This window comes from Xenopus laevis, chromosome 1S (assembly GCF_017654675.1).
Source record: "Xenopus laevis strain J_2021 chromosome 1S, Xenopus_laevis_v10.1, whole genome shotgun sequence".
Lineage (NCBI taxonomy): Eukaryota > Metazoa > Chordata > Amphibia > Anura > Pipidae > Xenopus > Xenopus laevis.
In genome coordinates, this window is record NC_054372.1 from 190187472 (window position 1) to 190203919 (window position 16448).

General features: G+C 37.6%; 1 protein-coding gene across 2 annotated transcripts in view; it reads right to left on the reverse strand.

Moving 5' to 3' along the window:
- Nucleotides 1–278: 278 nt before the first annotated feature.
- The window catches only part of onecut2.S (one cut homeobox 2 S homeolog), a 36479-nt gene continuing 20309 nt past the window's right edge, over nt 279–16448 (reverse strand). The window contains exons 2-3 of one of the 2 annotated variants that reach the window (XM_018244553.2): nt 8008–8037; nt 279–4572 (exon numbers count right to left, since the gene is read on the reverse strand). In XM_018244553.2, the coding sequence (XP_018100042.1) occupies nt 4286–4572; nt 8008–8037 (317 nt within the window). In that variant the 3' untranslated portion in view covers nt 279–4285. The remainder of the gene's footprint in view (nt 4573–8007; nt 8038–16448) is intronic. The other variant, XM_018244554.2, reaches the window with a different exon arrangement.

The following is a 16448-nucleotide window of genomic DNA, read 5'->3' on the forward strand; positions in this document are numbered from 1 at the left end:
GCCATGCATGTTAGTCCTCTCTTTAACCAAAGGAGTGAAGGTTCCAGGAAAGAGGCAGATGCAAAAGCAAACAGCAGACCGCACATTGAAACAAATCTTTGGTATCTTTGGTATCATCAACACGATTAAAATTACAAAAGGAAAAAAAGTCAGTGAGGTAGCCTATTTTTGGTTCTCACTAGGAATAGAAATTGTTTTTCCATTTTCGTCCCTTTTTTTTTTATTACACACGTAGTTCATTCTTGGAAGCAGCTAGTTTTAAGGGTTTTTTTTCTTTCTTTTTGGTTTGGAATGTCTTTTTTTTTTCCTTTTCGTATTTTTCAAGCTCATATTAAAAGCCACAAAAGTTTCCAGCAAGATCTTTGGTGAGTAATAACAGTAGTGTAAATTTGTATTCCAAATGTTCAACCCCAGAGTCAAGATGAATGCTTGTCCACAAACTTCGCTCTGTTGTTCTGATCAGCCAAAAAAAAAAAAGAAACATAAAAACAAAAAAAGAAATCGTAGTGCTTTGGTTGATTTAAATAAAAATATAAGCTATACAAGCGCACCGTTCCAGTGGATGCCCAATAAATTAAATAAATAAGTCGCACCGTGACATAAAATGGCAAAATTATCCGATGTTTCTCGCCTCTGTTTTTTTTCTCACAAACAGGAATAAACTTAAATAATTTAATTACAGATCATACAAAAAGTACCATCATAAAATTAAATACATTTTTGAAAAGTGTTTTTTTCCCCGTAACCTGCATTTTTCTCACATATGTAACAGAATTTGGCTGCTTTGTAAAGCAAAGATACAGAGTCTAACAAAAGAGCATCTCTGATGCCGTAATCCTTCAACCTTGATAAATAAGTAATCAATAACAAATTTAAGCAAAATTTACATTAAATAATTGAAAAAAAAGCAAGTGAGTAGTAATCTAATTATAATAAGTTAATTATACTTTGGATTCAAACCGAATGATATTGGGCAAAAGGGGGAGGAGGTAAATCATTAAAAAATATTCAGCAGTTTTAAATTAAATTATTATTATATTAGATTCTGTTAATGAATAAATACATATTAGCCAATACAGCCAATAAAACATGAATAACAATGTTAACAAAAACATATAACAAGCAAATAGCAATTTTTTTTTTTTGCCATAGTGGTCACCCCAGCCTAGTTCCTTTTGGTAGCAGGAGATGACAATTACATATGTAGGAGCTTGCTTTGCTTGTGCTGGTTTTGTCTTTCTCTTTGGATTGAGCTTTAGGTAAAAATAGATTGAGAATAAAGCTATTTAACCATAATAATTAACACATTCTTTGTTCTTCCACTGATGATCAGCCTCTCGGATGCCAGAAAGGTCTCAATGACTTAGAGGAACTTTTTGGTACTCAAGGGGCTGAATAATATACATAGTTTCTTAAAAGTTGAATTTATCTAGGATGTGCCCATGATCTGGACTCTCCATGAAAATAGAAGATGTTGGGATACTTAGTATTGCACTAAAGGCAGCATTTGGAACCACTTCCCAATCCCAGAGCTTGATATGAAGAACTGGTCATGCTATACAGTATGTGCCTGCTCTTCAGCTTGTAGCTGTTCAACCTTCCAGAAAAGGTTAGATGGGGCTTTTCCATGAATTTCACTTTGAAAGTTTCTGCAACTGGGGAAGGGAGTTCACTATAACTCTTATAGTGCTTCTTGTGCTTCTCAGAAATGCTTCCTGGTAAATTAATCTAGAATCAAAAACATGTCAGTGCTACAATAATGGTATGAACTTGCTTGTGTGTATTTTTCAAAGGATGGTGTCTCAGAGTCTATAGTTTCAAATTCGAATTATGCACCAAAATAATCTTCAATTTTCAAATAATAAAATGCAGCAATTAAAATCGGACAGAATTCTGTAGATTTTAAGTACAGCTATTTTGAATTTTGTGGGTTTTTAAATTTTATTGTAAATGATTTGTAAAAGTTTTTCTAATTAAATTTTTTTGGGAACTATACTGTGAAAAAAAAATCAAAATGGCAAAAGCAACCTGTCATTTCTGCATGATGTTTAGAAAAAAACTTGAATCAGAAAATTCTTAAATCTGCCTCTTAGCTTTAGACATAAAATATTTGCAAAATTAGAAAATTGCAGCAATAAAATATTGCGAAGTGTTTATTTTTTGTACGGTTTTTAAGCTTTGGGTAAAAAAAAAACTTTAGTGGGACTAGTTCTTGGCAAGCATTTTAAAAGTTTTAGGTATAAAAGTTGATTATGGTCAAAAGCGAGTAGAAAAAAAATCCACAGCAATTTTTACCTATTCTTTTGAAAATAACAAATGGCTTTTAAAAAGAAATAAAATATGCTTAACAATTAGTTCCACTCAAACTTTCCCCTTTTACTTATTCTTATCGTAAATTATTCTTCCGTGCATTGACCCAAATCCAAAACACCCTGTTTTTTAAAAAACAAGACATTCAGCACACAAATATTTTTAAGTATCCCAACACCTTGTGTTTGGAGCCAGTTATAACCTTGTCATGCATTGCATTGTGTGAAAAAAAAATTAACAATTAACAATTATCATAAAAAAAAGGAAAACCTGATGGTCGTTTGGTACGTGTTTAGCCGTGCAAGAAGAAAATATGATCTGAAAAAGAAAGCTATTGAGAATCCTCTTCTTTGGTACTGTAGCTACTGAGGTTTTGGTTGCTCTGTCCCTTTGTTTTCTTTGAAAAAAAATAACTGCATAGGCACAAATTAAAGACAATCTTCCAACTTTTAGAGAACTAAGTGAGTTGTCAGATGAAGCAGCAACAGCATCCCTCAGTATTCGCTTTGCCTTTTCACCCTTACCAACCCTTTTTCTTCAAGATCTGCTTCTGTAGATGTTTGTGTGTTAGTAGTTTTCCTGACGTCCTTTTCTAAATGGAACAGTTTGTTGCAGAAGAAGTAGGTGCAAAAAAAACGTTTCTTTGGTTTCAATTAAGTGGTAGATAAAAAAAAGTCTTGAATGTCTTTAACGAGTTATTATAGCCTTTGGCTTGGAACACAGACCCAGGTATACTATGAGGGGCAATTCACTGGTGAACAAAACAGAAACTGACCACAAACTATTTTTATCTGGAAGAACAACAGCCATGTTGAATAGCTGTGCCAATTCTACGGCAGTGGGAAATGAACATGAATACTCGCAAAAATGATATATCTTAAATAGTCTTCACACACACACACATATATATATATATTTATAGATGATAGTAAACTATCCAGACTTCTCAATGGTGAAGCAAACACACTATGTATTTGGGTTGTAAAACATGCCGTTCTACATTCTTTGGTTATATTTTTGTTCTTTGGTGTGCTGTAAGGTTTGGGAACAAGACTTATCCTCAGACAGTGACGTTCCCAGTGTAGGCAAACATCGGTGTATTGAAAATGAAAAGTTGCAGCTTCGATTTACTAATATTTGGACAACATGTTCCCCAAGATTAGTAAGTCGATCCTTTGGTCATTTGCCAGTTTCAACACCTTTTCATGGTCAAGTGAATGATACAATAACCTCCAACTTATCTGACAAAACATGAAACTACCCTATTTGTTTGTGATAGCCATATAGAAGGACCTCCTGAGAGCATGTCTACATTATGTACAAACGTATGGCATGTGACTGGATTCAAGCTGTCCAATATATCTATTTGTATCTTCATATATTATATTTTGTGCTTCAACCTGTACTTTTACATCACAAAAGTGTATCTGAGAGGCATCTAAGTGTAGTCATTTGGTAAAAAATAATATAAAGCCTGTAAAATATATTGTGAAACTAGATGAAACCTTTTGGAAGCAACAAAAATAGAGATGTTCTTTGGAATCACCAGGGTTAAGGATTTGTGCTGGGGTGGGGAAACCACTGTGTTTTGAGGTTGTGGTTGATTAAATCTTTGGTTTCTTGTGCTATGGATTGTAGATATAGTTTCATGAGGCAGATACCCTTCATTAACTGGTTTGCGTGGAAGATGCCTCTTAGCGGTGGGACAGCCCAAGGAGGTCTTGGGTGTTGCAAAGACCTTATACTGACCCCCTTACACAGAGGCATAGATATTGCTGTTGTGCTACAGGTGCCTCACAACTAATGTGGCTCTAAGCAGCAGACAGAGTAAGCAAAAGCCGGATTAAGGATTCATTATATAACTTTCACCAGTGAATAGCCCCGCAACCACCAAGTTTTTTTTAATATTTATATAAATACGGTCTTCTCTTTTTGGTTACAGTTGAGTTGTGCCCCATTTCGAAGCCTTTACCCCTCATGCTTTGGTACAAGTGCTGGAGTTTGAAGAGCTTCCCCCTGTACTTAGATCGTCCTGCCATTTCTCTAGACTGCGCCTCCTGGCGTTCATGAAGAAGTTGCTGACTGTGGTGAGTTCCAAGCCCAACTGCTGGGAGATGGTGATCTGCATTTCTTTGGACGGGCGCTTGTTCTCTTTAAAGATGGCAAATAACGTTCTGCGTTGGAGATCCGTGAAAACTAGACGGGACTTCTTTTGGGAGTTATTTCGGTCTTTGTTCGGTTCCTGTTCCTTGCGTTTGCATGCTTTGATAAAGACAGACAAAAAAAAAGGTGATTAAAATAATGTTTTATCAATAAAGTTATATTAACCAATTAAAACAACACAACGAAAAAATGGCAAGTTAACTTCTTTCTTTCCTAACAGAGAGGACATGGGCCTATTTCTTTTAATTGGTTCCTTTAGTTGGTTGTCATTTTGGTATTTTCACAAAATAATCACCCAATTTATGCCAAACAAAAGTTGTACAGTCAAGCCCCAACTTTATGGTCCCTCATTATATTGTTTCCTGGATTTTATGTCCAGGTTTTCTTATTTTTTTTCAAACACTCCTTAATGTTCTAGTGCATTTTAATGGGAGCATTTCCCAGATATTAAGGGGCCGATTCACTAACTTCGAGTGAAGGATTCGAAGTTAAAAAACTTCGACTACGACTACGACTTTGAATCGAAGGATGCAAACTAAAAATCGTTCGACTATTCGACCATTCGATAGTCGAAGTACTGTTTCTTTAAAAAATACTTCAACCCCCTAGTTCTCCATCTAAAAGCTACCGAAGTCAATGTTATCCTATGGGGAAGGTCCCCATAGGCTTGGCTAACTTTTTTTGATCAAAGGATATTCCTTCGATCGTTGGATTTAAATCCTTCGAATCGTTCAATTCGAAGGATTTAATCATTCGATCGAAGGAATTATCCTTCGATCGTTCGATCGAACTATCTGCGCTAAATCCTTCGACTTTGATATTCGAAGTCGAAGGATTTTAGTTCCTAGTCGAATATCGAGGGTTAATTAACCCTCGATATTCGACCCTTAGTGAATCGGCCCCTAAGTCAGTTTTCATCATTTTATGTGATCATTTTTGCCCATTTTCCTTAAAAACTCCTATTTATTCTGTTACTTTTCCTACATTTTCAGTTTTTTTTTAAAAAAAATTGTATATAATTTATGGAAAACACTGATTTTACCTACCCCCATTTTTACTTGTCCTCAGATTTTACTTCCCCCAGACCCCTACTGTAAAATCCAGGTTTGTCTGTACAAATGCACAATCTGGGATTAGGAGTCAAGATTCCAGAAATAGCTACTGCAAAATCTTTTTTCATTTAAATTAGGACTGGATCATTATTACCCTAATGTCATGGAATTAGTTGAGCTGATTGAAGGAAGTTGTATCTTTGCCTAAGCAGCCATTGTCTCATTGGAAGGCTGGTCAGAAGCTCCTTATCCCTCCTACTGTGCCTCTATTTTGTTTTATTTCTGCAATAACACAATTGAAGGAGGCTTGTCCTAGAAGCCAAAGAACATGACCTCAATCAATGTTTCAAATAAAGTTGTAGACCCTTATTTTTAAGAACCATTTTTCCACAAACATCCTGTAAACATATGTATAACTATGTACACACACAGTAACATTGAAGCTGAGGATTAAGCAGATACATTCTCATCAAGTACAGCCTCCGTAGCACCCAGACAAGTTACTCTACACAAAAACACAAGCTCAATGCAGCTTCAACATAGATAAACAACAAGGCCTTTTTACATGACTGTATCCAGAGATCATCTTGGCAGTGAATTTATAGCCATGCTATGCCAGCACATTTTTAAAGTTCTCTTTAGCTATTTGTGCGAATGCAACTTACAAGCTATAACAAGCAAAAGCCATTTGTATTTGTTGGCATTTGAGTAAGGTTGTGTCTTCTCCCATTTGCTCAGCCCTAATGGAATATCTTGGCGCCTATAAATATATAATAATAATAGCTATGCCATATAAGAGATCTCTCTCTCTTTCTCTCGCTACTGCACAGTTTGGCTCTGGGTTAAACAGATGGGTTAACGTGATTGCTGTGCCCTGCCCAAAATCTAAGCCTTGATCTTATAGAAAACGGGGGAAACGTGGATGCAGGATCAGTTTTAGGGCAGTGCAAAACCATTGGGGACCCAGAGGGGCCCTATGAAAAAAAGTATTAAAAATAAATACCAAGGCAGCCTGTATTCCTTATTGTCAATTTGTGCCTCCAATGGAAAATAATCCTCTAAAAAATGAACTTGAACATGCTAATTGATGACTCGCAACTGTCCATGTCCAGCTGTCTACATCTTTAGGTGCCCATATATATGTGCCAACATTTCTTGACTAGGCCAACATAGGACAACAGCATTTCTTTCCCAACTGAAATCTGATTGAGCTACCTAAGGACCTTATGAGGGTTGTGAGTTTGGTTTGTGGGCTGCACAGGTTCACTGTTTCATATGGTTGTTGGCCAAAGGGCTGAACAACTGGATCTGCTCCATTTTTAGCCCCCCCCAACTTCATTTGAAGCTACCCTCCTTTTTGGTGTTGGGCTTCTAGAGTACCATTTTCTGTTTTCTGGAAACTGTAGGAAGGGACCCACCTCTGAAGGTACCTACTGCAATATGCATGTATTTGGGTGGCTTTATGGTGAAACAAAATGGAGATCAAGGTGTCTAGGATCCAAGAACTTTTTTTGCATATGGCAGTGATTTTGCTACTTCCATCCACAGTACTGTGTCTCTCATAATGCTTCTATAATTTCTATTCTTATCTGTGTTACATTCTCAGCTGATTGCCTCCTGTTACCCCATTCCTAATGTTCTTGGCTATCAACAACCTTCTCTGTAGGTATGCTAGCCATTTTGCTATTCCCTCATTGTAAGTAATAGAAATATTTGCATCTTTTCAACCCACCCAAGGTCAGAATTTATCTTTCATTTTTGAAATGGTTATGTAATCCTTTAGAATGGGGTGTCACTAAAATACTTTTTTCTGTATTGATAGCATGTCGTATTGGAAGGCTTTTTAGACACCCACATCCACTTATTTTTACCTACAGGTGTTAAGTGGACTAGCCTTTCTAGCCTTCAGCCTTATTGTATTTATTTTAGGGATGCACAATATCCACTATTTTGGGTTCGGCCGAACCCCCGAATCCTTTGTGAAAGATACCGAACCGAATCCGAATTTGCATATGCAAATTAGGATTCGGTTCGGCTGGACAGAAGGGTTTGGCCGAATCCCAATTAATTTTGGGCAATCAACTAGGTTCCCTGGTTCTTCCCACACTCTAAAACATAATTAATTGACCCCTGATAAAACCCTACTGTGTTGACCCCTGACCCTTCTGTGTTTGTGAATGTGATAGGGAACTATTGCTAGTTTCCCTGGGGCATCGACTGATGGAAATGATGTATAATTATTTTAAGCACAATTACTACATACTATGAGGGTCCTGTGTCCTGTGTGCAAGGTAACAAGTTTCCCCAAGTCAGATACCCTTTATAAACATACATTTCAGCACAATATTCTGCCCAACTCTTTGTAACTAACACATCGACTATATCATATCTATAAATCTGCCCCTTAATAATGGTGTCAGTCACATCCCACCCCAGGTGTACCCCACAACAAGAACCTGGTATGACAAGATTAAACACTTACAGGACTGCAAGATAGCGGAGAATTCTGGCGCTGCGTAGTAACATCATATGAAAATATGAAAAGAAAAAAAAAATATAGAATTAAAATCTGATATTTTGTATGTTGCTTGAAATAATTTGCATAGTGTCCTACAGGACATGTTCACATATTATACAGAAACATGTACATTTACATATACGACCGATAAGTCAAGATTAGATATTACACTTGGGGGTCGGCGAGGCTTTTTATTAGTTAGTGGAAATACTAGTCTTCCCTTAAAGGAGAAGGAAAGGTTAAAAGTAAGTAAATATTATCAGAAAGGTCTATATAAATTCACCAGTAAACCCTCAAAGTAATGCTGCTCTGAGTCCTCTGTCAAAAGAAACACCACATTTCTTTCCTTCTATTGTGTACTCATGGGCTCCTGTATCAGACTTCCTGTTTTCAGCTTAAACCTCCAGGGCTAGGGCTTGAGCATGCTCAGTTTGCTCCTCCCCCCTTCGCTGCTGTAATCTGAGCCCAGAGCTATGAGCAGGGAGAGATAGGCAGGAAGTGATGTCACACCAAGCTAATATGGCAGCTGCTATCCTAAACAAACAGAGAGCTTCTAGAGCTTTTTACTCTGGTAAAACATTCTACAGAATAAATATAGCATTCTATCTTGCACTATTGCAGCTAATCTATTGGCAATAAAATGCCTCTGTAGCTTCCCTTCTACTTTAATGAATCTGAATGATATTCTGCCTTGTACAGAATTCTGAAAATAGGACAGAAGTGTAATTAGGGGGCAACTGGGTCTAAAGGGTGTAACACTACCATCTGAAGATAATTTCCCATTGAATTGATTGACTGTGTTTTTTTTTATTCCAAATTCCATGTAGGGTCCATAGCATAGAGCCAGGCCAAAGTGTACTGGTGCCCAAGGCAAGTTCCTCTTGCTCCTGTCCACTCCCTTCTCCACCACCCACTGGTCATAACAGCCTTCTGTTCCCCACCTCAGTGCCCCCCGGCTCACTAATGACTGCACTACAGGAAATATCTATGTACAACATGGTGCACTGGCAGATGAGTAAGTGAAGACGAACTGCAACTCCACTTCATTTTCTGCTTTCCCAGCATCTCCTTAATCAAAGTCTTTCAGGGGATGCTGGGAACTTTCATATAAACCTAAAAAGGCTTCAGGTTTGAAATCCCTGCTCTTAAGGATGCGTAACATTTTCAGTTTCAGAAAAAGTTCTAGTCATTAGATACCTAATGCAGAGTGCAAGGCACATTTCACGAGCGTTAGATGTCCAGGGTAACCTTGATGAGTAACAAAGCGCTTCTCTCGGGCAGCCTTCCATTAATGATCACATTGTTCGGAACCACAGAGGCAAGTGGGAGAGCTCCACCAATAATAACTCTACAAAGATCTCTTCAGCAGGGCTTTCATACTGAAAACTGGTTTGCATGGAACATGTTATCGTTTATCAAAACATAGGAGCTTACAATCTAACAGTTACAAAGTTCAGTATAAGCAAGTGCTAGCCAACCTATCAGTATATTTTGTAATGGTGGCGGGGGGGCCAGAGGGTGCTTCAGAACATCCAAAACCAAAAAAAGTTATCCCAAAGCTCCATATTATATTAAAAAAATATAGTCTTCAAAAAATCATGTTAAAAAGATAGGTATACAGACCACATGGTATTCCGCCTTACGCGTTTCAAACCCCCTGGTACTTAATCATAGGCATTGATTAAGTACCAGGGGGTATGAAACGCGTAAGGCAGAATACCATGAGGTCTATATACCTATCTTTTTAACATGATTTTTTTAATAAAGACTATATTTTTTTAATATAATATGGAGTTTTGGGATTTTTTTTGGTTTTGAATGATCATACCCTTGTGAACTGGGGGTCCTATTCCAAAAATCATGGGCCCTTGTTGACAGGTCCTGTGGAGACTAGCATCCTATTATATATATTTTTCCATATGAAACATGCTTCAGAACATCAACAACAATTGAGCAAATTGGCCCTAGCCTGTAAACCTGCCCATATCAACATTTGCCAATTTTTGGCCAATAAGGATGAGCACCCCATACACATGTCAATAAGCTGTTGGGGCAGGTTTTTTGGTTTATGTAAAGCCAGAATCACATGACTGAAAGAAACCAGACAGGGCAATATGTACCATATTGTAATACAAATAATGAAACCAAGTTTCTTCTGCTGCCTTTAATTTAACCAGCCCCAAATCATTGGAAAGTCAGACTAGATGGAGGAACTGGGTTTTTTTCTACTTTCATAAAACCCTCCATCTCTATGACTGAGAGAGAGGGCGGAATCAGTCTGATTTGACCTAAACATATAGAAAATAGAATCATATTGTAATAATACACACAATGAATGACCATTGGAGGGGGCTTCAAATGGTCCTCGAGCATTGGCTCTTTGTATAATTCATTTAGCAATGCCGTGTGGATTTGTATGTTGGTATGATTTCTCAAAGTAGGTCTTAGAAATCAATTTGATTACCTCTCAGAATTAAGTATGCACAACTGAGAGCAATTGAGATCAATATAAATCAGGTTAAGTACTCCACTGTGTACAAACCCATTATGTTACGAAAGCTATTGGAATGAAGATGCAAATACACACATTGTCAGGGGTGGGCATGACACGTGAATCTGTAAAGGGAACCCTGGCTTAAAAGTTGGCTATTTTATGGCTTGGAATGCGGGAACAGTCTATGTCAAGTTCTACATGTCTTTGCTTTCTTAGAGATGACAAAACAGCAAAAACAAGTCTTTATACGATTATCTAATGAATAAAAACCCAAACACCCAACAGAGCACCATAGTTATCCATCGTTGTGCTTCGTGGAGTGTACACGTGCTTCCAAAAAGTCCTTTCACGTTACTATTTTATGTCAATATGGAGTTATGGAGAAACCACAATACCCTATGAGCAAACTGGCACAAAAGGATCTACACTCTTTCTAATGAAATGGTACACATAATTCCATGTTTACCAACTCCTATCGTCCATGCTATAACCAATGTCCAACCAAAAACTGACCAGAATTCATGTTCCAAGTAATGGGTAATAGGTCAGTATGTGTCCTAATGTTCTACCTGGTAAGTGGATCACAAACATATATGTCATATCATGCTCTTGCTAATCCCCATCAAAGAACCAAACATAACCATCAATATTATTACTATTATAAGACACGATAACTATGATTTTACTAGTGTCCTGAAAACAGACCGCTATTTTCTTACTAATAACGTACCAAGAAGCAAGAACAGAAGGTCTATATATTGTCTTACCCAGGAGTAGCAATATAAGAGTCCTGGTTCTTACTAATACCGTACAGAGACAAATGTGTCACAAAGGCTTATGTTGTTTTTAGATGATATTAATAAAAAGAGAACAATGCACCAATCAGTTTGCATCGGAAGACTAGACAATATAATAATATACGCTGAGGTGTTTAAAGGAGAACTAAACCCTAAAAATGCCCTATTTAATATACTGAACTTATTGCACGAGGCTAAAGTTTCAGCTTGTCAATAGCAGCAATGATCCAGGACTTCAAACTTGTCACAGGGGGTCACCATCTTGGAAAGTGTCTGTGACACTCACATGCTCAGTGGGCTCTGATTGGCTGTTGAGAAGCTAAGCTTAGGGCTCATCACTAATTATCCAGCAGAAAATGAGCTTCCCCTGTAAGATAAGCTGATACTACAGGGCTGATTATTAAATCCTGATGCTAATTGCACTAGTTTATGTGTTGCCATGTAGTAATTATCTCAATTAATTACTAATTAGCCTTATATTGTGACATTTCTATTCTATGTGTACTGTATATTGTGAGTGGGTCCCTAAGCTCAGTAAGTGACAGCAGCACAGAGCATGTGCAGAAAAGAAGATGGGGAGCTACTAGGGCATCTTTGGAGACACAGATCTTCCCTGCTAAAGGGTTGTGGTTGCCTTGGACTGGTACAGAAGCCCAAAATAAAATGTAAAATGTTTATAGCTACTTCTTTAATTAAGCATTAGTTCTCCTTTATATACCTTTAGTAAGAAACTGGCAGCCAATCAGCAAATATTAGAAATATATTAGCTATTGTGTCCAGATGACGAACCAGGACTTGAAATGAATTGTTTATAGAATGCCAAAAAGCCAGAAGAGAAATGGCCATGGTCTTTTAATACACACATTCATGTTTTACACTATAACAGTAGATAAAAAAAATCCACAACATTCCTATTTCAATACAAGTACATTGATTATTCTTTGTGCAACACGTAAAGCTTTTGTTTAGTCTTAGTTAAACCAAAAAAATAAAATTGACTATATAACAGAGAAAGGCAAGATGATTATCCTGCAAGGCAGCCTCAAGATAATGAGAAGACTATGACCCACACACATCCCTTCGAGACTGGATACACAAATAACCAAAGCAGGCCGGATCCTTTAGCATCTTAATGTGTAGGAATGAGGGTTTGAACTGTATGAAGCAATACCCCAAGGAATAATCAGATTGTAACCTGTTTTATGGAAGGTTTCAGCAATATTACCCATGGTGCAAAGCCAGAGGATCTCATGTTCTGGCTTTAAGGACTAATAAATTTATGAAGCACTTAACTTTGCTTTCCTGCCTTGCCTGGCTGTATGCTGAACATAAATCTGACAAGCCATTTAACAAGTCATAAACAACATGTGGCAAGACAGAAGAACTGTCCTATTGTCAATCTAAAAATATATCGTCGATATGCCGTCACTAACTTTGGATGATCATGTTATATATTTTAAGTACATTTTAGAGATGAGCTTTATCTTTACCACAGGTTCCTCAAATGATTCTAAATGGTATATATTAAATTGCTGAACTGCAATTACCACCATCCTAATACAAGATGCACTACAGGAGAAATTCTGGGATTGGATTGCCATATCTATATAAAATAGATAGGCTGGAATTATTTTAGCAAAAGGCTAAACTTAATGGAGACCCTTCCTTTGGTATGAGTTAATTTAAGAAGGGCAAAGGAAGAGCAGTTTCTAATGGCAGAGCAAAGTTCAGTTACACAATGCAGCACATAAGCCACCCTGAATTTCTGATTAAATATAATTTGTCTTAATTTATTTATGGCTAGATTACTGAATTAAATTAGAAACAGTATCTGAAGTGCAACATGCCTTTGGTGAAACCATATTTCTAACTTCCAAATACATATACATCAGCATGAATTTGCAGCACATTATAGGGGGTATGTACAGTACAAAGTGAGATACTGATAGGGGCTCAGCTATGTAGGCACTTTATAAGTTTTTGAACATATTTTGCACCCTGGTTTGTAAATTAGCCTCAATACCTGCACCGCATGGATCAAACTTGTTCTTGCAATATGTTAGGACCTGTTATCCAGAATGCTTGGGACCTTGCGTTTTCCAGATAAAGGATTTTTTCATAATTTCATTCCCTAAGTCTACTTAAATATTATTTCAATATTAAATAAACCCAATAGGATTGTCTTGCATCCAATAAGGATGGTATTTTTTGTATTTTTTATAAGATCAAGTACAGGTATGGGACCTGTTATCTAGAATGCTTGATACCTGGGGTTTTAATCATAATGGATCTTTTCGTAATTTGGATCTTATCACCATAGGTCTACTAGAAAAACATGTCAACATTAAATAAACCCAATAGGCTGGTTTTGCCTCCAATAAGGATTAATTATATCTTAGTTGGGATCAAGTAAAAGGTACAGTTTTATTATTACAGAGAAAAAGGAAATCATTTTTAAAAATGTGATTATTTATATAAAATGGAGTCTATGGGAGAGATCCATGCCATAATTCGGAGCTATCTGGATAATTGGTTTCCATATAATGGATCCCATTCCTGTTTTATTATTATAGAAAAAAAAGTAATTGTTTTTTAAAATGTGATGGGAGATGGCCTTCCTGCAATACAGCTTTCTAAATAACAGGTTTCTGGATAACTGATCCCATACCTGTATAATCGACCCCCGCCAGTTTCCTATGTACATTTTGCCACTAGTCAAGGGTGCCTTTTAACATGGAACTGGTACAACTGTTGCACGTTCAACTTAACAAGAGAACGGTAAACATTGCATGAGTGCTATGATTTCTAAATAATAGGATAAAATGGAAATTATCGTGATTTGTGAGCAAAAGAAAAAGAAACCACATACTTTTTGTACAATAATGTAAAAGGGTGAATAGAACATCCCTTCGCTGTCAGTTTGTGTCTTACTTTCAACATCAATAAAATGCAAATGTCCAAGACAGAAAATAACCCACAGCATCTTGCACACAGATCAGATCACACAAAAAATGTTTAATTGAATTGATTTTAGCAATGAAATGACTATGAGATAGTCACCATTGTGTAAATGTGAGCAGTAATTAAACTTAATCTGATTGCTCAATTAGCACAATATGCAACCTGAGACAGAACTAATAGAAGCTAAGTGAGATTTCTGAAACACTAACACCATTAACTTATTGAGCCACAATGTTCTACATGAAAATCCTGTAAACTGGATATTACGGAACTGCCATTGGACAGGCTTATAAATATATGCGCACATACTGCTTGCCAACTCATGGCCAACTAAGTCAGTTATTGGCCTATCAATATCGGCGCAGCCCACTGACTTATATGTAGTTGGAGTTCAGTGACATATTAATATGGCAGGCTGGAAAATCTGACAGACACAGAATTCTTCAGGCCATGACTTTATATGTAGTGATGGATGAATTTGTCCAGTTTTGTTTCACGAAACGGCGTAAAATTTATGAAATGCATTGAAGTCAATAGGCATCCAATACTTTTTTTGACGCAGGAGATTTTTCACCTTTGAGAAGGGACTGTGGGATAGCAGGTATAGTAGGTAGAGATAGTGTCTATAGTAACAGTGGATAATAGTCTCTGGGAAGGGAGTGTGACTGTGGGATAGCAGGTATAGTAGGGAGAGATGGCGCCTATAGTAACAGTGGATAATAGTCTCTGGGAAGGGAGTGTGACTGTGGGATAGCAGGTATAGTAGGGAGAGATGGTGCCTATAGTAACAGTGGATAATAGTCTCTGGGAAGGGAGTGTGACTGTGGGATAGCAGGTATAGTAGGGAGAGATGGTGCCTATAGTAACAGTGGATAATAGTCTCTGGGAAGGGAGTGTGACTGTGGGATAGCAGGTATAGTAGGGAGAGATGGTGTCTATAGTAACAGTGGGATAATAGTCTCTGGGAAGGGAGTGTGACTGTGGGATAACAGGTATAGTAGGGAGATATGGTGTCTATAGTAACAGTGGATAATAGTCTCTGGGAAGGGAGTGTGACTGTGGGATAACAGGTATAGTAGGGAGAGATAGTGTCTATAGTTACAGTGGATAATAGTCTCTGGGAAGGGAGTGTGACTGTGGGATAGCAGGTATAGTAGGGAGAGATGGTGTCTATAGTAACAGTGGGATAATAGTCTCTGGGAAGGGAGTGTGACTGTGGGATAACAGGTATAGTAGGGAGAGATGGTGTCTATAGAAACAGTGGGATAATAGTCTCTGGGAAGGGAGTGTGACTGTGGGATAGCAGGTATAGTAGGGAGAGATGGTGCCTATAGTAACAGTGGATAATAGTCTCTGGGAAGGGAGTGTGACTGTGGGATAGCAGGTATAGTAGGGAGAGATGGTGCCTATAGTAACAGTGGATAATAGTCTCTGGGAAGGGAGTGTGACTGTGGGATAACAGGTATAGTAGGGAGAGATGGTGTCTATAGTAACAGTGGATAATAGTCTCTGGGAAGGGAGTGTGACTGTGGGATAGCAGGTATAGTAGGGAGAGATGGTGCACTATACTAATTCTGATTATTTGGACAATATGCCTAAGAAGTAGAAGCAGCAAATGGGACATTAGCTACTAGACTTTGCTGTCTGGAAGGTGATTATAACACTACAGAAAGGCTATAGATTGTATATAAATAGCGAGGTTGAGATGAGCGCTATCCCCGGGAGATTGCATTTTGCATCAGATATTCTGCATGTTACACAAATACTCAGCTCGTTTGCGGTTGATTTAATTGCTCTGATTGAATAGAAATTGCAAGGCTGAATTGTTTTCACAAGACGCACTGAGCAAAATATTAGTTGGGCTCCGTAATTTGTCAGTCTATTAATATGAGAGGCCAATAGTCACATTAATCTCCCAGTATCTCATTGTGTGTCCCATACAATTCAACTTCCAATGCTGAGATCCAGGCTTTCAGAAGTTGGCCCAAAATAAGATCAAACCTGGGCCTGATAGTCTACTCAGCTGCTGGTGAGATATACCAGGGCATGGGTGTCTGCAGATGGAGGCAAGAGAGGGCAGTTGCCCCACCCTGACAACACAAAACATTTTTTATATTTCTCACCCCAAGGCAAGCCTTAATCAGGTTATCTTC